The 20,909-nt window shown below is 48.3% G+C and overlaps 1 protein-coding gene across 1 annotated transcript; it reads left to right on the top strand.

Moving 5' to 3' along the window:
- Positions 1 to 1,789: 1,789 nt before the first annotated feature.
- LOC309375870 (NACHT, LRR and PYD domains-containing protein 12-like) lies at positions 1,790 to 18,946 on the top strand. Its single transcript, XM_081921788.1, has 9 exons — positions 1,790 to 2,149; positions 7,213 to 7,543; positions 8,057 to 8,243; positions 8,414 to 8,439; positions 9,871 to 10,071; positions 11,449 to 13,225; positions 13,952 to 14,038; positions 15,326 to 15,493; positions 16,760 to 18,946. Exons 1-9 carry the CDS (start codon positions 2,084 to 2,086, stop codon positions 17,085 to 17,087), a joined length of 3,171 nt encoding a protein of 1,056 aa, XP_081777914.1. The 5' UTR covers positions 1,790 to 2,083; the 3' UTR covers positions 17,088 to 18,946.
- The last annotated feature ends 1,963 nt before the right edge of the window (positions 18,947 to 20,909 follow it).

Consider the following 20,909-nt stretch of genomic DNA (forward strand, 5'->3'; position numbering starts at 1 on the left):
GCCCAAGAGGCTCTGTGGTTTAGACCACAGCGCCACCCGCGTCCCTTGCCCAATACTTAGGGACCCTCAAAGTCCTCTGAAGCAGAAATCCTGCCATATCCAGGTCCTCCAACCACTTCTCTGCCCTGGTATTTTTCGCATCGCCTGTGATGGTGAATGGGACATTGCTACAAGTTACCTGTTGTAAATATTTGACTAGAGCCACTCCTTAGTAACTATTGATTGGCAATCGTGCTAAAGATGCCAGTCACGCAGAGAAAAAAGCTTGCATATCACTTTCCCTCGTGTTCGAGGTTGCAAACATTTGGCTGTCCGGCTTTGCCTAACAGGTAAGGACCTCCGTTGTGCATGCTAGATTCTGGGATGGGTTACCGAGTAGACATCCATTTCCATTTTTTATGGTTTTAAACTTCTTTCCAGTTGTTGCTTTTCTACTGTTTGAAAAGCTTTTTAGCTACTTGGATGGGGTAACTGGAAATCGCCTCGAAACACATATGTACACGGCAATGTGAAATTAATTGATTAAAATAAAGGTTACGATGGGAACATAGAAAATTTGGGAACCGCTGCCTGATGGGGTGTGCCTCACATTAGTCCTTCAGATGGACTGAACAATGCAATCTGCTGACCACAAGAAGAGCACGAGGGCTTTGAGGCTGAGCTTAGCTTTGCCTTCACCGCCCCTTACTTAAATCTGAAATTTACTTCTTCATTTTATAGGGTGTGATTTGTCTGTCAGCTTGCCTGCCTCTTGGGCACACACAAACTGCCGTGTCAGCTACTAAAGAATGTACAGTCTGCTAAGCAGCTATTCTTCCTGACACAACTTTTATCGTTTTATGATGATTATTAATCAATCCTCTGGCACTTTTTGTGTCCCAACGCGCTTTGTAATTCTTATCTTGTTTATCCTTCCAATAACCCCCTGAGGTAGTTAAGCTGGAGAGATACAGGCCAGTCAAGGTCATCCAATGAGCTCCCCGGATGAAAAGGGATTTGAGCCAGAGGCGCCTGAAGCCCAGATGGCAGCAATTTCCTCTCTCCACCCCCCCCCCGCCCTGCCGACCCCGCTGTTGTTTGTGGTGCTAGAATACAGAGGACGCTTCTTTTTGACAGCTCCCTCCATACCCTTTTAAAGGCTGTGTGCCGTTCAACAGGTGCCTCTTATCCACAGGCTTGGTTCACATCCTCACCATACATTTAAATTACTCTTCAAAAATATATATTCCGGGAACTGTAGTTTAAGGGTGCTGGGAATTGTAGCTCTGTGAGAGGTAAACTCCAGCTCCTAAGACTCTTTGGGAGGAAATGGCTTTTATGTATGCAGCAAAGGATGAAGTGATGTTTGCGTGGGATGGGACTGCCCGCCTCTCAAACAACTATTACAAAGGAACGCTCTTCCAGGTCAGGATTCCTTTCTGGGCAACTTTCCGGGGGCCGGAGGGCCAGTGAGTTAGGGCCGGAGGCAAAAGCAGGCAGATCAATTGATTCATGTTGTGTACAGTAGGCTAGTTGATACACACACCCCTCTCTACCCACCAGCCAAGCAAGAGGCTTATAATCAGAGTTCAGGGAAACATTTCAGCCACACTCAAGGGATGTGTGGAGCAGGGGCAGTGAGGGGCGTGGCCTAGTGAGAGGGGGCGTGGCCTGCAAAGAGTTCTGAGGGCCAGGTAGAGAGACCAGGAGGCGTACACCAATACAGCCTCTGTTGCGGGAGGAAGGATAGCAAGAATGGCAAAATACCTCTAATGGCTAGCAAGTAGGGACATCTCCTTCTGCATGTACCTGTACCCAGAAGTGAAGCTGCAAGGAATATTCAGTGTTATGTTGGAAGGGGATGCCGGGAAACCGGGACTTATGCTCACATGTGGTGGGGGTGTAGATATGTACAGGGGAGGAGGTGTTTAAGGAGATAACAGAAATCACTGGGTTAAAGCCGACCAAAAGTCCAGAGGTAGCATTATTATCAATTTACAATGGGGCGGAAGGTTTGCAGGCTAGGAAGGGCTTGCTCCCCAATTTATTGACAGCTGCACAAGTTATTATAGCTAGGAAGTGGAAGGGGCAAGGTGAATATAAAATGGAAGAATGGTATAAAGAGGTGTGGGATATAGCGACTAATGATAAATTAACATGTGCTATTAAGGTAAGGCGGGGAATATGCAGGAGAAATTATTTTGAGATATGGAAATTGTAGAATTTGTACTGATAATAATGGAAAGGGGTCAAACCATCGCAAGAGGTGTTGAAATTTTGGGAGGTTGGATAGTTACAAGGAATGGTCTGGGGGTGGGATGCACATTTTTATTCTTATTTATTTTTGATTAATGCTTTGTCAAAAAAAATTTAAAAAGAAATAAGGAAGTGAAGCTGAATGATGGAAGTGCTTTTTCACGCAGTGCATGGTTAAAGTATGGAACTCACTGTCATGATGGGCACCAACTTGGATGGCTCTGAAAGGGGATTAGACAGTTTCAGGGAAGACAAGGCTATTAATAGCTAGTAGCTGGAATGGCTGTGCTCTCCCTCGACTGTCAGAGACAATGTGTCTCTGAATACTAGTTGCTACGAACTGCAGATTCATATAGCCACTGTTGTGCTGAGGTTCCGCTTGCAGGTTTCCCATGGACATCTGGCCGGCCCTTTCCAAAAGGATTCTCCATCTACTCTTATGCCCTATTGTGTTCAGTGGGGTTCATTTTCCTGAACTGGGTCAAGGTCAAAGATGACAGCCCTGGGAGAGTACAAGGCATGACCTCAACTAGCTAATTTACAATAGATTCATATCACGTTCTACACCCTCGCTGAACCTCTGGGCTTGATCAGCAACCGGCTCCCCTTATCGCTGACTCTGCCCAAATGAAAGGTCGAGTTCATAGCTTCTGTTATCAGACCTACCTTTGAGAAACGAGGTGATAAAGGAGAGCTATATCCTGTTGCCTTAACAGGTTGTGGCCCTTTCCCCAGCAGTAGCTGCTTATCTGGCCACTGAAGAACTGGATCCGAGCCCAAAATGATTTTCCCTGGTCCCTGCTAGCCCACCGACATTTTAATCCAAACATAGTAGTAAGGAAGAGAGTTGTTTTCAAAGATGAGAGACGAGGAGATTCTACATTGTAATGCAGATTTTCCAGCTGTGTAAATTTGCTGCAGCAAAAGCACAAAGGAGGGCCCTTTCAGATGACCTGTTTTGTTGAGTAGCCATCTTGATTTGCTTGCATAAAGGTTACGTGGAGGTTAAATTACTTCGGGTGTTTATTGAGCATCTGTTCCGGTTTCTTTGCAGGCGGGTTGCATGACAAGGAGCATTGGCCCTGCATTCCTCCTGATATGCTTGCAAGGAATTTATTTATACATCTTCCCACTCATCCTTCATTCATCCCAACTTTTTAAAGTGCAATTCCCCATTCGTCCTCCATTGCTGCACCTTGGCGCCAATCTCCCCCCTCTGCAATTCTGCCTCCATCTTTCTTGCCCTCTGCTTTATGGCTGCCTCTATTCTACCACACTTTTCTCCTTGTCAGCTTAACCTCCCCCCATTTTCCCTCTTCCTTGAAACAGGGATAGAAAGCTGTAGTGCTCCAGATGTCACTGAGCTGCAACTCCTTCCATTCTGGCTTGTGATGGCCATGCTGGCTGGGGCTGGGCGAGTTGCAGTCCTACAGCATCTGCAGGGCCACAGATTCCTCATCCCCATATTGGAAAAATATGCAAGGACACAATCAGTGAGGTGGAGGGGAGAGGGGCTTGGTGTTCCATGATGTTGTAATGCAAACCCTTCAGTAGGTGGCAGCACAGCACGTTTTGGCACGCTGCAAATGTGTCATTCATATGGAGGCCGCAACAACTTTGCATTTGAGCCAGTAAAGGTAAAGGGACCCCTGACCATTAGATCTAGTCACGGACGACTCTGGGGATGCAGTGCTCATCTCGCTTTACTGGCCGAGGGAGCCGGCGTAAAGCTTCCGGGTCATGTGGCCAGCATGACTAAACCACTTCTGGTGAACCAGAGCAGCGCACGGAAACACCGTTTCCCTTCCCGCCAGACCTATTTATCTACTTGCACTTTGACGTGCTTTCGAACTGCCAGGTTGGCAGGAGCTGGGACCGAACAATGGGAGCTCAACCCGTTGTAGGGATTTGAACTGCTGACCTTCTGATCGGCAAGTCCTAGGCTCTGTGGTTTAACCCACAGCGCCACCCACATCCCTGTGTGAGCCAGCAGGTGGAAGCAAAAAGGCTCTGGCAGCAAACGGGGCAAAGCAGCCCCCTTCTCACTCCATAGCTCCTTCGGGCCTTTGCAGCTTTGGCCAAGCACCAAAAGGATCCCAGATGCTGGTGCGGCTCACAAACCTCCCTTTCCTAGTAGTGATTTCCACCAGAGAGGACAGAGCCGCTTCGTAGCTCAGTGGTGGAGCATCTGCCTTGCATGCAGGAGGTCTGGGGTTCAATCCCTAGCATCTCCAGATAGGGTTAGGAGAGAACCCTGTCTGAAATCCTGTAGAGCTGCTGTCAAATCTGTGCAGACAGTGCTGAGCTAGTTGGACCGATCGTCTGCCTCAAAGCAACTGTGCCAATTGCAATAACCTCCAGCGATTATGTATGTGGAAATGCACAGAATCAGAACCAACAAGCATCATCTAGTCGAACCCACTGCAATGCAGCGTCGCGTCATGATTCCTCCCACTGTTGTTTGAGCAGCTGGTGCCTTTGCAGCAGTGCTGGATTTATGTATAAGCTAAACAAGCCATAGCTTAGGGCCCCCCAAAATTACAGTGGTACCTCGGGTTAAGTACTTAATTTGTTCTGGAGGTCTGTTCTTAACCTGAAACTGTTCTTAACCTGAAGCACCACTTTAGCTAATGGGGCCTCCTGCTGCTGCCGTGCTGCCAGAGCACCATTTCTGTTCTTATCCTGAAGCAAAGTTCTTAACCTGAAGCACTATTTCTGGCTTAGTGGAGTCTGTAACCTGAAGCATATGTAACCTGAAGCATGTGTAACCCGAGGTACCACTATAAAGGGAAAAAAACTGGATGTACATTTCCAAAATATAAGATAAAAAACAGAATAAAACCTACATACAGCAACAGTGTTTTGTGTTGTGTAGGCTCCTATGATGCAAGTAATGGGCCCCGCCTGCTAGCCTGCTAGCCTAAAATATCACTGGTTTGCTCATTTCTATATATAGGGTGCCTACATTCTGCATGTGCAAATGGCTTTAGATACCTATTAGGTCCATAAATTACCAAACGACATGTATTCCACACACAAAACAGCGACAATTTGTTGTTGACAAAGGACAGCTGGACATATAAAGGGCCTCATTACCTTCAGTAGCAATGGGCCTCTCAAACCTAAATCCGGCCCTACTTTGCAGTTATGCTCAAGACAGCAGTGGTTGTCTCTCTAGTGGTACACTCAAGCAGTGGCATAGTTCTTAATTCAGCTGTGGCTTATGCCAACAAAAACATACTCTGTAGCCTACACAGGTAGCACTCTCAAACAGCAGTAAAGCTGGACCTCCAGATGATTACAATACGATTATGATATCTTTATTGTCATTGTCCCTTGCGGAATAATGAAATTGAAAAACTACTTAAAACTACATAAAAACTACATAAAACCACCACAAAACTACATAAAAACTACATAAAACATTCAAAAACCCCTAAGAACTCTAAAACCCCATTTTAAAATACACTATACTACAGTGACCCCTTATGCTGCGTTTAGAACCAGAATTGCATTAGCGTAGAAACTGTTTCTCAGGCGGCTAGTCCTGGCCTTTATAACCCTATACCTTCTTCCAGAAGGCAGAAGCTGAAAGAGATCATTTCCAGGGTGCGTACTATCATGTGCTATCTCTGCCGCTTTCTTATGGCACCTAGCAGCATAGATTTGATCTAAGGTGGGAAGAGTGCACCAAATAATTCTCTCTGCAGTCTTTACAACCCTGAATAGCATTGCTTTTTCCCTGGCCGTGCAACTCCCAAACCACACACACAGACCATAAGTTAGTACGCTCTCCACAGTGCAATGGTAAAATGCCATCAACAGGTCCTTTGAGAGATTGTTTTTCCGGAGGATTCTCAGAAAATATAACCTCTGCTGTGCTCTCTTCACCAGGTCTTTGCTGTTCTCTCCCCAGGTTAGGTCGTCTCTCAACTCCATTCCCAGAAATCGAACACCGAGACCTGTTCCACGCACTTCCCCTCAATAATAAGTGGCTGAATATTCAGTTTACATTTCCTAAAGTCCACAATGATCTCTTTTGTTTTCTTTAAGTTAAGGAGTAAATTGCTTTTGTAAATTGTTGGTGCCAAGGATGAGAATGATGCGAGGTATATTTCAAAACTTCTGGAGCAGGGCACTGGGTTGGGGAAGGCTGGCTTAGAGCATGGGTGGTGAGCCTCTGAATGTTGATGGACTCCAACTCCCAGCAGCCAAAGTGGCCAATGGTCAAGGATGATGGGAGTTGTAGTCCAAAAACATCAGGTGGACTTGTCACAGCGCCCCATCTTTTGCCACAGAAGCAATTAAATGTACTGCTGAAGGCATTGCTGGGGTTAAACTGCTTATCTCTGAGAACATTAAGAGTGAGCTGGCCTGGAGTTGCCCATCTGAGATAAGTTCACGTATATGTGTGTTTAGACATGTAGGCAGATATGTAAAGGTTCTCTCCCCCCCCCCCAATTATATTTCATTACGTTTCAGCTTTTTAAACATACGCAATCAAAACACAATTTCGTCTTTCCTCTTATTTTTGTCAACTTCCCACCCCCTTTCCCATGGAGTTGTTGCTTCTCCCCTTCTGCTGCCCCTTCTCTATTAAATCATAACTACAATATTATAAACCTAATAACTTCTGTTGCTCATAGTTCAAATCTTGCTTGCGAGTTCATCATACTATAGTATTTCTGAAAAAAGGCATCCATTCTTCCATTCAAACACTCACCATTAGGTGATCTTAATTTTGCTGTTGATTTTTTGCCAGTTCTGCAGAGTCCATTATCCATTCTTCTTTGGTAGGAACTTCTTCCTTCCATTTCTGCACATAAAGAATCCGAGCTGCTGTTGTTACATACATTAACATTTTTTTGGGGGGGGGGATTTCTGCCCCCTATAATCAGGGAGCACTCTTCCAACCAAGCGACAAAATGGGATTGGCCTACTGCCCTCCTGTTCACCCTCTTCTTTCCCTCCCTGCAGATGGCTGCTCCCTTGGACTTCACTCGGCTCATCCAGGAGCACCGGGAACTTCTCCTGCGCTGGGTGGAGCCCAACCCAGCTCCTCTGCTCCGCCTACTCCATGACAGCGGGCTCTTGACCCAGCCGGAGTACTTTTCCCTGCTGGAGACCATCCCCAAGAGCAACCAAGTCATTGCGCTTCTGGACAGGGTCTGCAGCAAGCCGGAGAATAGCCAGAAGTTCTTGGACGCACTGCGGGAATTGCAGGAGGCCTACTGTCCTGAGCTCCAGCACTGGCTGGAAAAGAGCTGTCCGGAGAAAGGAAAAGGAGAACCTTCTCCAAGGCAGCCAGGCACGGCAGTGACACAACTAGCCTTGAGGGCAGGAGTGAGGAGGGAAGGGCCACATTCCTTTCTTGGCAAGCTTCTGGGGGCCACGTTCCGGTGGTGGATGGGGTCAGGTGTAAATATTTGCCTCTGTATAGTGGGCTAGTTTCCCCACTCCACACACAAGGTATCCTGGTTCGTAGACCTGCTGGTGGGCATCTGCTCTAGCACTGCTTTGCCTTCACAGTGAGAGCCAGTGTGGTGTACTGGTTAAGAGCGGTAGTCTCGTAATCTGGGGAACCGGGTTCGCTTCCCCGCTCCTCCACATGCAGCTGATGGGTGACCTTGGGCCAGTCACACTTCTCTGAAGTCTCTCAGCCCCACTCACCTCACAGAGTGTTTGTTGTGGGGGAGGAAGGGAAAGGAGAATGTTAGCCGCTTTGAGACTCCTTCGGGTAGTGATAAAGCAGGATATCAAATCCAAACTCCTCCTCCTCCTCTTCTTCTTCACAATCCTTCTCTTTCCCGTTTCAATCTAGAGCCTCCTCCCAAAACTCCCAAACGAGCTTTACTGAAATTCTGGAATTCGAAGAAATACAAGCTCCCAGCCGTGCCTGCAGGCAAGTCATCTCTCCCACCTTGCTCCATAGGAGGGCTTGCTTCTGTGCATATATTTGTATCTTTGAGTGGACGGTGGAGCAGTAGGGCTCACTTGGCATCCAGCAGGTAGCTTTGCCGCTGCTTACCAGATGACAGAGAGGGAGGGACGAGACCGCGGTGTGGTCAGTACGATGTAAACGCATCAGCAAAGCCAATCTGGCATCCCCACTGGTGCATCTGTGCATAGCATGGGCCTTGCCCCCATCTCGCTCTTTGCTCCTTTACCTCCTTGTAAGCGGCAATGTTTCAACCAGGAGCTCAGGTGAGCATCATCGCCCCACGAAGCTGTCCACTGGGGCTGGCGCCACCCTTTTATTTGGCCACGATTTCAAAGCTGGTTATCTTTAACACGTGCAAAATGTTCGGTGTCACAAAGGCTCAACATAAGAACAGTTTTTGTTGTCCGATAGGTTGCTGCCTAAGATGGGTAGTTGAGGCCTCTTAAGGAGAACTAGCATTTGGGATAGGGATAGCCCATGGAATGCCCCACAAATGTTGTTGGGGCTACAACTCCCATTGCCCCCAGTCAATGTGGCTTATGATCAGGGATGACCGTCTGGAAGGCACCACATTGGCTACCCCTGGTTTGAGAGAAGTTGGTCCGGCTCTCTGAGCATTTTGGAGTAGGAAAACCATCAGAGGATGATGGAGCTGGCAAATTCCCACCTCTGTTAGAGGGAGGGGGCTGATGTAAGAGACGTTTGTGTGTGTGTGTGTTTGGAGTGTGAGTTGAGGCGAGAGAGAATATCATGAAGGTTGAAGACATGGTGACATGCATCTCTGTCTCTGAGGATCTGGTGTGGGGAAACCTACCTGATGCTTAACAGGAGTACGCATTGCTTGCCTTTCCTAATGCTCTACTGAAATGAACATTGCAAAAAGCATATTGTTCCAACTCTTCAGTAGGGGTCTTAAAGCAGCAGCAATTTTCATTCTGACCTGCCTTTGTCTCAATCTGTGCTGTTTCATTTCTGCTTCAGTTTGGTTTCTGCCAAATACAATGTTATCTGTTGGCTATCTGCCGTTCACCGTAATTTATGTACTTATTTATGTTAAATTAAAAATTTATCATAATTAATGAAGTCATTATTCCCACAATGTTCACTTCTGTGCAAAGGAAACACCACTGTAATGAGGGGGAAGCATCCCCAATTGCATATCATTTGCAGGCTGAAAACAACAATGATGAATGCCGACATGTTAAAAGGCGTGTCAGATTTACATGCCTGGATAGCTCTGCTTAGACAAAGTTAGTAGCAGGTTCCAAAAACAGTACAGTGAAGATGCCTGCCTATTGGGCTAGGAGTTCCAAAGTGTAGTTACTGCTACATGGAAGGATAAATTCCTTGCATGTGTGGGATGAACATTATGTGGCACTTGTAATGATGCTCAGATCTATTGACAGTATGGGGAAAGGGCTGAACAGGGAGAAATGGTTCCAGTTTTATGCGCTCTCAGAAATGATTGCAGAAAGAGCAGTGCATCAGTCTGCTGATGTTGCTTTGTGACAGGCAGGGCTGGTGCAAGTTTGGGGCCTGCCCTAACGTTAGGCAGAGTGAGATGATGGCCTCAGGCAGCAAGTGATGGGTGCTAGGGAACAGTGGCTAAGAGCTGGACACCAGGCTGCCTGTGCCCCCAAATCTCCCCTGCTGCCCTCAGGAGGACACTGTCCAGTCCCCCGTGTCAAAATAAGATTCCCCTGCCAGTTCAATCAGCTTCCGTATGGGAAATGTGGGAGCCATCTTGTCCTTTGCCTCAGGCAGCAAAATCTCTTGGGCTTGGAGGTCTCTACAGGGCGCCTGTTTCCTATGCATTAAATGTTCTCTTGTCATGGCAGATGAGGAAAAGAGCAATGACCTGACGTTTCGAAGAGCCTTGAGCCGACAACTCAAAGGTAACGGAGGAGGAGGAGAAACAGCAATGAAAGGATGTGCAAGCAGAATCCAGGACAAAGAGGGGCTTCAGTGCAGAAGAGGGTGGGGAATTGTTTTCAGACTGAGGGCCACATTCCTTTGTGGGCAACCTTTTGGAGGGCAGAGACAAAACTGGGCTGGGCAACAGAGGCAACTCATAACTTTGCACGGCAGGTTACAGTCCAGCCTTACAGAGGTCAGAGATTTACCCACTCAGCTTCCTGCCTTTCCATCCTCTGTCCAAGCAAGAGGCATTGGCATTCTCACACTTGATTAAGCAGTATTTAAATCTTAATATAATTAGTACATATATGAATACTAAGGAAGGCAGCAAGAATAAAGATGGATTGCTCAGCACATGAATCTTGCAGCTGCCAAGGAAACTTTAGCTGCAAGTTTCCTACACTTAGCAGGGGTCCCTTCCAGCTTTAAAAATTCTATGTTTTTATGGCCATATACATCTAAAGCAGCAAGGGACATGGGTAGTGCTGTGGGTTAAACCACAGAGCCTAGGACTTGCCTATCAGAAGGTCAGTGGTTCAAATCCCCACGACAGGGTGAGCTCCCATTGCTCGGTCCCTGCTCCTGCCAACCTAGCAGTTCGAAAGCACGTCAAAGTGTAAGTAGATAAATAGGTACTGCTCTGGCAGGAAGGTAAATGGTGTTTCCGTGCGCTGCTCTGGTTCGCCAGAAGCGGCTTAGTCATGATGGCTACATGACCCGGAAGCTGTACGCCGGCTCCCTCAGCCTGTAAAGCGAGATGAGCACTGCAACCCCAGAGTCGGCCACAACTGGACCTAATGTTCAAGGGTCCCTTTACCTTTACATCTAAAGCAGCATCATACTACTTTAAACTCCCCCCAGGGAATCCTCGGAAGTTTAGTTTGTTCAGGGGTGCTGAGAGTTGTTAGGAGACTCTTATTGCCCTCCCAGAATTACAACTCCCACTGTGGTTTAACATTCGATCCTTCTTCCCAGGGAACTCTGGGAATCGTAGCTCCGGGAGAGGGGAATAGGGGTTTCCCTCAGCACCCTTAGCCAACTACAGTTCCCAAGATTCTTTAACTGTATGGTGCCTAAGAGGTCTCCCCATTGCAACAATCCTGCCCATTGCAACAGTCTCTGCGTCTCCAGTAAAGATCCCCAAAGTAATACGACTGTGAAAATGCATGCAAAAGATGGGTTCACGTGGATGTGGGTCTAGAGAGATTTATTTTTTTCCAAATGGGAGCTGCAAACTCAAGGGATGGATCTCCTTGCCCTACAATAGTCAGCTCTGTACATTCCATCAGGATTATCCACTGTACTTTTCTGGGTCTCCTCCTTACCTTTTCCTCCAACTGCTATCCTCCTGCCAGCTGCTTTGCAGAACCACCGCCGCTCCCTGCTGACCCGCACGGAGAAGCTTTGCACCAATGTGGACGACACCGAAACCTGCGGCCACATCGAGATCCGCTACACCGACCTGCTGCTGTCCGACAACCCTCGCTCGGCTTCCAGCAGCCACGACTACTTGCACCTGGCCTCCCGCCGTGCCCGCCTCTACTCCCTCCACGCTCCCCGCCGCCTGGCTCTGAGCCAGCTTTTCTCCCCACTTCCCAAGGAGAGCTCCCCACCTCGCCGGGTGATGCTGAGCGGGGCTGCCGGCATCGGCAAGAGCGTCGCGGCCCAGAAGATCATCCATGACTGGGCGTTGGGCGCGGCCTTCCAAAAGGCCCTTTGCATGCTAGACTTCTCCTTCCGGGAGCTCAGCCTCATCAGGACACCCCAGAGCTTAGAGGACCTGATCCGCAGCAAGCATGTCCACCTGAGTGGGGTTCTCCCCGAGCTGCTAGATCGGCCTGGGGAACTTCTGGTGATTTTAGATGGCCTGGATGAGTTCCGGCACTCCCTGGAGAGCAAGAATCCCTGTTTCCAATCGGACCAGCCGGCTCACATCAAAGATCTGGTGCACGGCCTCCTCTATGGGACTTTGCTACCCGAGGCCACCATTGTGGTCACGTCGAGGCCTTCCGCTGCCCTTCCAGAGGACCTCTTTGACCGCCATGTCATTATCCTTGGCTTCCAAGAGCAGCAGGTAAAGGACTACTTCTTCCGCTTCTTCCGTAACCCAGCACGAGCTGCCAATGTGCTTGGTTACGTATCTGCCCACGAGGGCTTAGCCAGCCTCAGCTTCATTCCTCTCTACTGCTTCATTCTCTGCACAGCGCTGGGGGAATTCTTCCCATGGACAGGGGAGATGGAGGCCTCCCCACCAAGCACCATCACTGAGGTCTACCGCCAGTATTTGAGCACCATCCTCCGGCTGCGGCGAGCAGGGGGAGCCGGCAGCGTCTTGGAAAAAGCCAAAGACTTGGTGTTGCAGCTTGGCAAGCTGGCCTACGCTGGTCTGCTGAGGGGGAAAGTTGTCTTCTATGCAGATGAGCTGCGGGGTTTCGGCTTTGACCCGGAGAACCTGCCCGGCACTTTCTTGAACCGGATCTTCTTCAAGGAGAAAGACGAGGTCTACGGCTTCTTCCACTTGACCATACAGGAGTTCTTAGCTGCGTTGTACTCGGTGGCTATCTTGGACCCCAGTACTGAGGAGTTAACTTCTTGCCTGGATCTCTGGTGGGATGGAGAAGCTCCAGAAGGTGCACAGGCTGAGAGACTTCTGCCCGCACCAGATGGATGTGCTGCGGCTGGACTTCTCGGCTACACTAGAGAGTTCCTGAGCGGAGGCCAACAGTGGGACAACCTGCAGATGTTCTCCAGGTTCTTCATGGGCCTCTTGAGTTCCAGGATGCAGGGGAAGCTGGAGAGCTTGGCTGAGGACCTAACAGGGGACCCCCTTGTGCCTTTGGCAGAGTGGCTGGGGAAGAAAGCTCAGTACGAATCAGACCGGAAGCTGCTCTCCTTGCTGCATTGCTTGGCGGAGCTCCACCAGGACTGGGTGACGCAGAAGGTAGCTTCCAAACTGGATGAAGTGGATCTGTTCAAGGTGACCTTGAACCCAGCTGACTGTGCAGCCCTGGCCTACGTCTTGGGCTGCTCGGAGCATAAGAGGCTACGGAACCTCAACTTGAGCTACAGCAACATGGGCATCGGGGGGCTGAGGCGACTCCGGGGGCTTCTCCATCGGTGTGAGACTCTCCAGTGAGTACCTGGTTGGCAGTGTCCTAGGCCTTGGCCATATGCCGTGGGCAGTGGCTGCAGGATGCAAGCGTCCTATGCCCTGCTATGAATATGGGCAAGCAGTGGCATTCAGGTCAGCTGTCCAATGCAAACTTGCATCATGTCTCTCCCAGGAATTCTTGGGATAGTTTGGCAAGGGTACCGTGAATAGCCTGTAAGAGACCCCAAGGCCAAGCCACAGAAGTTCAACTCCCACAGTGCTCTGTATGCAGAGGGAATAATGGTAATAACTAATAATAATAATATATTTATATGCAACCCATCTGCCTAGGTTGTCCCAGCCACTCTGCGTGGCTCCCAACAATTTTTTTAAAAATAAAAACAGAATGCAACATCAAATACTAAAAACTTCCCTGAACTGGGCTTGCCTCCAGATGTCTTTTAAATATCCATTTTAAATCTGCAACATACATATGCCCTTAGTGTTTAAAGGAGCAGGAACAGATCTGGATGTCGTTGAATTTAGTTATTTAGATAAATTCCGTGCACAGCTTGCAAACTCAAAGTGGTTTACAAGAGGAGGAAAACAGTAAAATTAGTCTGTGCTACGTATTCATAACACTTTGGAGTGTTAGTAGAGGGGTGGTATTTCTGGTAGGGGACACACCATGCTCCTTGTGGGGTTGTTTATCCACCTTTGGTCCATACCATGTGCTCAGCTCTCACCTGCAATCTCCTGTTTTCCAGGTTGCGGTACAATTCTCTGGACTGTGAGGCGGCAGCCATAGAAGCTGAGATACTCAGGTCCCCAAGATGCCAGGTGAAAAGACTTCTGTGAGTCACCTTCTGTGTATGTGTGTGATATAACCTACGGAAGTCTTGACATCACTCCCACCAGTGACACAATTACTGTATTTTTCCGTGTATAAGACACTCCCATGTATAAGACGACCCCCACTTTTTACCATATTTCTTAAAGAAAAAAACCTAGTCTTATACATGGAGAAGTACGGTATTATTATTATTATTACTATTATTATTATTATTAAAACTTAGGTGCCTTTTCTTTTTTTAAGTGACTCAAAGTGACTTAGGATAGGGTTGCCATATTTCAAGCAGCGAAAATCTGAAGAAAAACAAATTGTTGACCCTCCTTTAAAAAAAAAATCCCAAAGCTGCTTTTTGGGGGAATTATCCCAAGTTGTTGAGTTTTTTTTTGGAAAAACCCCCGCAAAATGTCCGGGACGTATGGTAACTCTTCTTAAGAACAACAATGCACCACACTGAAAGAAGGCCACAGATAATTAAAAGCCAAAGACCTGGTGGCAAATAAATGATTTAGCCTGGTACCTAAAGATAAGTAACGATGGTGCCTGGTGAGCCTTCCTGGGGAGAGCATTCCTCAAACAGGGAGCCACCACTGAAAAGGCCCATTGTGGTGTTGCCACCCTCTGGACCTCCCGTGGAGGAGGCAAATGAAGAAGGGCCTTAGATCACGATTACAGGGTCGGTTCATATGGGATCAGGTGATCCTTGATTTATGGTCATATCCACATCACGTACTTAAAGGACATGGCCGTCCCCAAAGAGTCCTGGGAAGCATAGTTTGTGTAAGGTGTTGGGAACTGCAGCCACAGTTCCCAGGATTCTTTGCAGAAAGTTGTGTTCTTCCAATGTATAGCAAGGGTTTCATCTATATCTCTTATCATTGTGGTTCTAGTCTATAGAATCCAGGTAAATTAGGACAGCTCACCTGCAGCATGTAGCTTGGTTTATTTGCTCGAGTTCGCTAAAGAGCTTTAGTTTTCTAAAGCTCTTTGCTTTTGTATAATATCCCTGCCTCCTCCTTGAGATGGCCCACTGTCTAGATTCCATAGGATTCTGCCTTTAACTGGGAGTTCAGACCTCGTGACCCTCTAGCCAGTTTCAGCTCTATGGAAGTAAAATCCTAACTACCAGGAGGGGTGTGTTTTGCTTCATTCATTCTGATGGGATAATCTGAAACTGGGAATTTCCTATACAGGAATTTGCAATGTATTAGTTTGAATTCCACTGATCACGGGAGTTCCTCTTTGCTTTAAGTTAAACTTCTCTCTCTCCCCCCACCCCCAATTTCTTAAGGTTTTGTGGGAACTGCCTGGGCTCTGAAGGGGTGAGGGGTTTATGGGATGCCCTCCAGGAGAACACCACCCTCGAAGAGCTCTATCTCGATATCACAGGAATCACAGATAGCGGCTTGGATAATATTATGGATTCCTTGATGGGCAACAGAACACTCAGGCTCTTGACGTAAGTATGCTCTGATGATATTGCATTTTAATATTTTGCAAACTTCTGGAAATGAAATCACAAGCCTACCAGAATAGAATTTTGGCAGGAGGTATAATCGATTAGAGGTGATCACATTTTTGCAACGATCCCAACACAGAGGAAATACAATGCAGTGCTATGCAAGAGGAATAAGGAATGCTATTGTATACATCTAGGAATTTTTACACACACACACACATACACACAAACAAACAAACACCCCCCAAATAATACCTTGATAAATTTCTACAATTTTTATTTTCTTAATCCAACAAGTGTTGCAGTTTCTATAATGTGTTTTGCAGAATATGTAATCATGAGTATAGTTTCTCCCTCCCCAAAATTTAAATATATAAAGTGTGCATGCATAGATATACTTATCAGATTTGGTTTTCCTTTCCACTGTATTTGTAAATAAAATAACTATATAATTTTAGATGTGGGGAATGAATTTCCTCAGTTGAGTTGCAGTGAGGAGGAAGGGAAAGCCATTAAGTCAGAGGTGGGTGGGACACTTGTGGCCTTCCAGATGTTTGCTGGACTATAACTCAAATAATCCCTGACCATTGGCCATGCTTCCTGGGGGTCTGGATGGGAGTCAAGCTGTTGGAAGTGAAACAGCAGGGATCGTTCAGTTTGGAGCTTAAGGGTTAATTCTGTTAAAGTCAATTATCCAAGAGGGAGACTGGTGGAGGTGTTGCTTTAGCAACCAGTCAGAATGGCATGACCTTTGCTGAGGTAGTACATTTTCTGGCTGTGTGGTTCTGAGGGAGTACTCCCCTTGTATGTTTCGCCCTAAAACCCTCCTCACTTGTTTCTTGGGCATATGTGTGTGCATGTGTGTGTGAGAGAGAAATTGATCTGCATGCTCTCCTATTACAAGGTCTTTCTCTATCATGGGTTGCATCCTGGCTGAGTTAATTACACTAAATTAGTTGTTAGGAGACCCCAATGCCCTCACAGAGCTACTATTCCCAGAGTTCCCTAGGAAGAAGGATTGATTGTTAGTCTCTTCTGGGAATTGTAGCTCTGTGGGAGGAAAGGGGGCTCCTAGCAACTCTCAGCTCAACAAACTACAGTTCCCATGATTCTTTGGTGCAGGGGGGAGTCGTGACTGTTTAAAGAGGCATCATAACGCTTTCAATATATAGTGTGCATGTGGCCTAACGTAGCTTGGACCCAACCTCATGTCTATTCACATTTTCACCCAGGGTACCTTTATAACACCTGTCTTTTTTTTCTCAGCATTGTGGGGAACCGCCTGAGCAAAGCCGGGAGAGACGTCCTCTCCGAGTTGAGTCGCAGGAAGCCGGAGCTCAAGATCATAAGCAGTTTCCTGTCCGACATGGGGCTGCTGCAGGCATATTTGGACTGGGTGGAAGAGATCAAAGCGGACCAGGAACAGATGGAGTCAGTCAAGAACGCTGACGCCTTGCGTTCTGTTCTGGAAGTTCTGGAGGAAACAGAAGACCCGGGAGCCAGCCAGGAAGCTCGGGAAAGAGCGGAGCTACTGAAGAAACAGATCACTGTCCTCCTGGGGGAGCAGAAAGCAAGAGAAAACGGGACCCCGTGATGTCTACTTGGCTTCACCTGTCCTGCAAATGGAGGCATCTACTGGGAGGTCAAAGGACACCATCTCAACAGGTGTATTCTGCAACAGGTTGTGGATGCAATAGTAGGGCGTTAGTGGTAGATTTGTACTGGACCGTCCGCACATCATTCTGCCGTTGTTCTGCAATGCCTCATTAGTGTTACCTTGTTCTTGCTCTATAGAGCAACATTCCCCCCGGGGATGTTAGGTATGAAAAGTTACTGAACTTCCAACAGGAAGCTACTACAGGACGTGTAAACAAGTAGAAATGAAGCCCTGAAATGTTTGCAGGTGCAAACAGTCCTGAGATCAGGATCATGTGCCCCAACATTAGCAAAAATCCTTGTGGGTCCCTTTGTCTGCCTTACCTGCAATAGAACGTGTCTCTCCTGTATCTACAGCCACAGCAGGTGCTGTAATTCTCCAACGGTTGGCGTCACCCCTGAAGGCGCAATCTTCCATTGTGTCCAGGAGACAGACGGATGCCAACTGCGCATCTGTAGACGCACAATACAAAGGACCTCTGGATGAGCACCTCTGCCTACCCAAAACTTTTTCTGCATGGGGAATCTCCCTATCCTACTCAGCCCCTTGGACACAGGAAGCTGTCTTTATACTAGGTCAATTTATTTGTTTGTGCTCTGTGCTAGCAGCTGCTCTTGGGAAGACGTCTCTTGCATCACCACAGACTGCAGAGCAGGAGGGCACATCCAGGCCTCTGAGGTCAGAGAGGGGACCAAGGGCCACTGCACCCACTGCCTCCCAGGAATAACGTTTAAGGCAAGGGGGAGACCTCATTGGTCCTATTGATCAACTGGAGAAGGAAGGGGCAGCTGTGAAAAGGAGCTTGCTTCCTGAGAAAACACTGCAGAAGCAAAGGCGGAAGGACGCTGTGACCCCATCCTTCAGCCCAAGCAGAGGCTGGAGCTTCTTTCACCCTGAGGACCACTGTGGCGTTCGTCCATTCTTCGGGGATATGTTTGTATGGGGGAGAAAGGGTTAATCGGTTGACCAATAAGAAAGCACAGGGGCGGAGCCTACCTGATTTTGAGGCTCAGCTCAGAGGTTTTGACAGTTAGTTCCATTGGTTCTTTTGGGAGGGGAGATAGAGGAGTGAGTTAGAGACAGGGACGAGACTGAGAGGGAATAGAGTGACAGCGTTTCAAATATTTTAAAACTTGTTTGTGTTTGAAATAAACTTTAATCTTCATTGTTAACTCTACCTGACTGAGACTCAGTACAGTGGTACCTCAGATTAAGTACTTAATTCGTTCCGGAGGTCCGTTCTTAACCTGAAACTGTTCTTAACCTGAAGCACCACTTTAGCTAATGGGGCCTCCTGCTGCCGCCGCGCCGCCGGAGCACGATTTCTGTTCTCATCCTGAAGCAAAGTTCTCAACCCGAGGTAATATTTCTGGGTTAGTGGAGTCTGTAACCTGAAGCGTATGTAACCCGAGGTACCACCGTATTTCACTCGGGAGCCCTGGGTTTCCCCCCACAAAATTGGTGGCAGCGGAAGAATAAAGTAGTGGTGTACAGGTCAGTAGTCCGTGAAACGACCGGGGGCTCTGTACGAACGCCACAACCACATCCCCTTCTGATCAACCATCCAAGAGTCACAGGGCAGTGGTGGGTGGAGCCAGGGGCAAAAGTGGGTGGAGCAACACATGTAAGCTTATACACGCACTCTCTTCCCTGTGCTCCATCCAGGCTAAAAGGGTGGGGAAAGGCACTATCTTTTCTTAAAGGCGCAGCATTGTTATTCCTGCCACCTAATAATAATACAGTGGATGCTCGGGTTGCGAACGTGATCCGTGCGGGATGCACATTCGCAACCCGCAGCGTTCGCAACCTGAGATTTAGCGCTTCTGCGCATGCATGACCGCCAAAACCTGGAAGTAACCCGTTCCGGTACTTCCGGGTTTCAGCGGTCCGCAACCCAAAAAAAGGCAACCTGAAGAGGTATGACTGTAAACTGATTTGCTATCACGAAATAATCGAACCCTTTGGGGGCAGAACAGCATTGGTTTGGGCAAAGCCTTAGCATAAATAGGCTCCTCCGCATCAGTTTCTGGACAGATAGTCTGTTGCAGGAGAAAGTCTTAAAGCCTAAGGGATTAATTCAGTGGTGTAGCGTGGGTTGTCAGCACCCGGGGCAAGGCAAGTAATTTGCGCCCCCTAACCTGGGGCAAGGCAAGTAATTTGCACCCCCTAACCCCTAACCTAGGGACGCAGGTGGCGCTGTGGGTTAAAGCCTCAGCGCCTAGGACTTGCCGATTGAAAGGTCGGCGGTTCGAATCCCTGCGGCGGGGTGCGCTCCCGCTGCTCGGTCCCAGCGCCTGCCAACCTAGCAGTTCGAAAGCACTCTCGGGTGCAAGTAGATAAATAGGGACCGCTTACCAGCGGGAAGGTAAACGGCGTTTCCGTGTGTGGCTCTGGCTCGCCAGAGCAGCGATGTCACGCTGGCCACGTGACCCGGAAGTGTCTCCGGACAGCGCTGGCCCCTGGCCTCTTAAGTGAGATGGGCGCACAACCCCAGAGTCTGTCAAGACTGGCCCGTATGGGCAGGGGTACCTTTACCTTTACCTTTTAACCCCTAACCTGCTGCCGCTGCCAGCTTCTTCTTGCTGCTGCCTGGTCTGGTCTGGTGTGGTTCTCTCCCGCGCTCAGCGCTGCGCTGGGCGGCCGCTGCACTCCCCCAGATAGTCCCTCGCTCTCTCTCCGCACCGCACGCCTGGCACCCACCCCCTTCACAGTGGGCAGCGACCCGGCGGCTCGGATCGGATTCGCACAGCCAGCACTGCAGTGAGAGAGAGTGAGTGAGCCAGGTAGGGGCAGAGAGCTGCGAGTGCGAGTGCCCCCCCAGATGTTGCGCCCAGTGCGGCCGGCCCCCCCTGCACCCCCCATGCTACGCCACTGGATTAATTTTGGCATGTTGCTTTTATGGTCTAGATTCCACATAATCAGATGCACAAAATCTTAAACATGTCTACAGAATACACTCACCATCCAGTGATGCCTGGTAATCATTAGGACTAATGGGGTGGAGGGGGGTGCTCAACAGAAAGTGAAGATGGACCCATAGGGGGATCCACTCCATACATTCAATACATGAATTTCCTGGGAACTGTATTTTCCTCCTCACAGAGCTACCATTCCCAGCATCCTTAAACTACAGTTCCCAGCTTTCTTTGGGGGAAGACATGTGCCTTAAACATGCCTTGGATGTGCATTGAATGCACTGTATGTAGGCAGAAACAGCTAATTCTAGGAAGCATGGTGGGCAGTGCCACCTCCTGGACTGGTTGATAAGTAACAAGGCAGCCGGGAGCCGGGTGGGGAGCTGGCTAAAAAAGTGGGAGAGCGGAGGATATCACTGGTATTAACTTGGTATAATACTTTACGCACGTCAAACCTCGTCGCTGTGCAAACTGTGTCCGTGTTTGCTTGTGCAAATTACAGGATTTTCTGGAGTCTAATGCGCCATCGAATCTAATGCGCAGCTCAGTTTTCAGAACCTTGAAACCAAAAACAGTAAAGGTAAAGGGACCCCTGACCATTAGGTCCAGTCGTGACCGACTCTGGGGTTGCAGCGCTCATCTTGCTTTATTGAGCTTAGAAAAAACACCACTTACACTCCCATATTAACTCCCCCCCCCCCAATGTACACATAAGAGTGCAAAAAGATGGTGACTTTCAGCATCATCCTATGCTTGTCTACTCAGAAACAAGTCCCACTCAGTTCAATGGGACTTCTAGATAAGTTGATGCAGGATTTCACAGGATTCAATCCCACTGACATGC

The sequence above is a fragment of the Podarcis melisellensis genome (assembly GCF_964234715.1).
Source record: "Podarcis melisellensis genome assembly, chromosome: 8".
Lineage (NCBI taxonomy): Eukaryota > Metazoa > Chordata > Lepidosauria > Squamata > Lacertidae > Podarcis > Podarcis melisellensis.

Coding starts and splice junctions, on each gene's coding strand:
- LOC309375870 (XM_081921788.1), top strand. CDS start 2,084: ATGGAAGAATGGTATAAAGAGGTGTGGGATATAGCGACTAATGATAAA. Junction 7,544..8,056: donor ACCTTCTCCAAGGCAGCCAG/GCACGGCAGTGA, acceptor GTTTCAATCTAG/AGCCTCCTCCCAAAACTCCC. Junction 10,072..11,448: donor CTTGAGCCGACAACTCAAAG/GTAACGGAGGAG, acceptor TCCTCCTGCCAG/CTGCTTTGCAGAACCACCGC.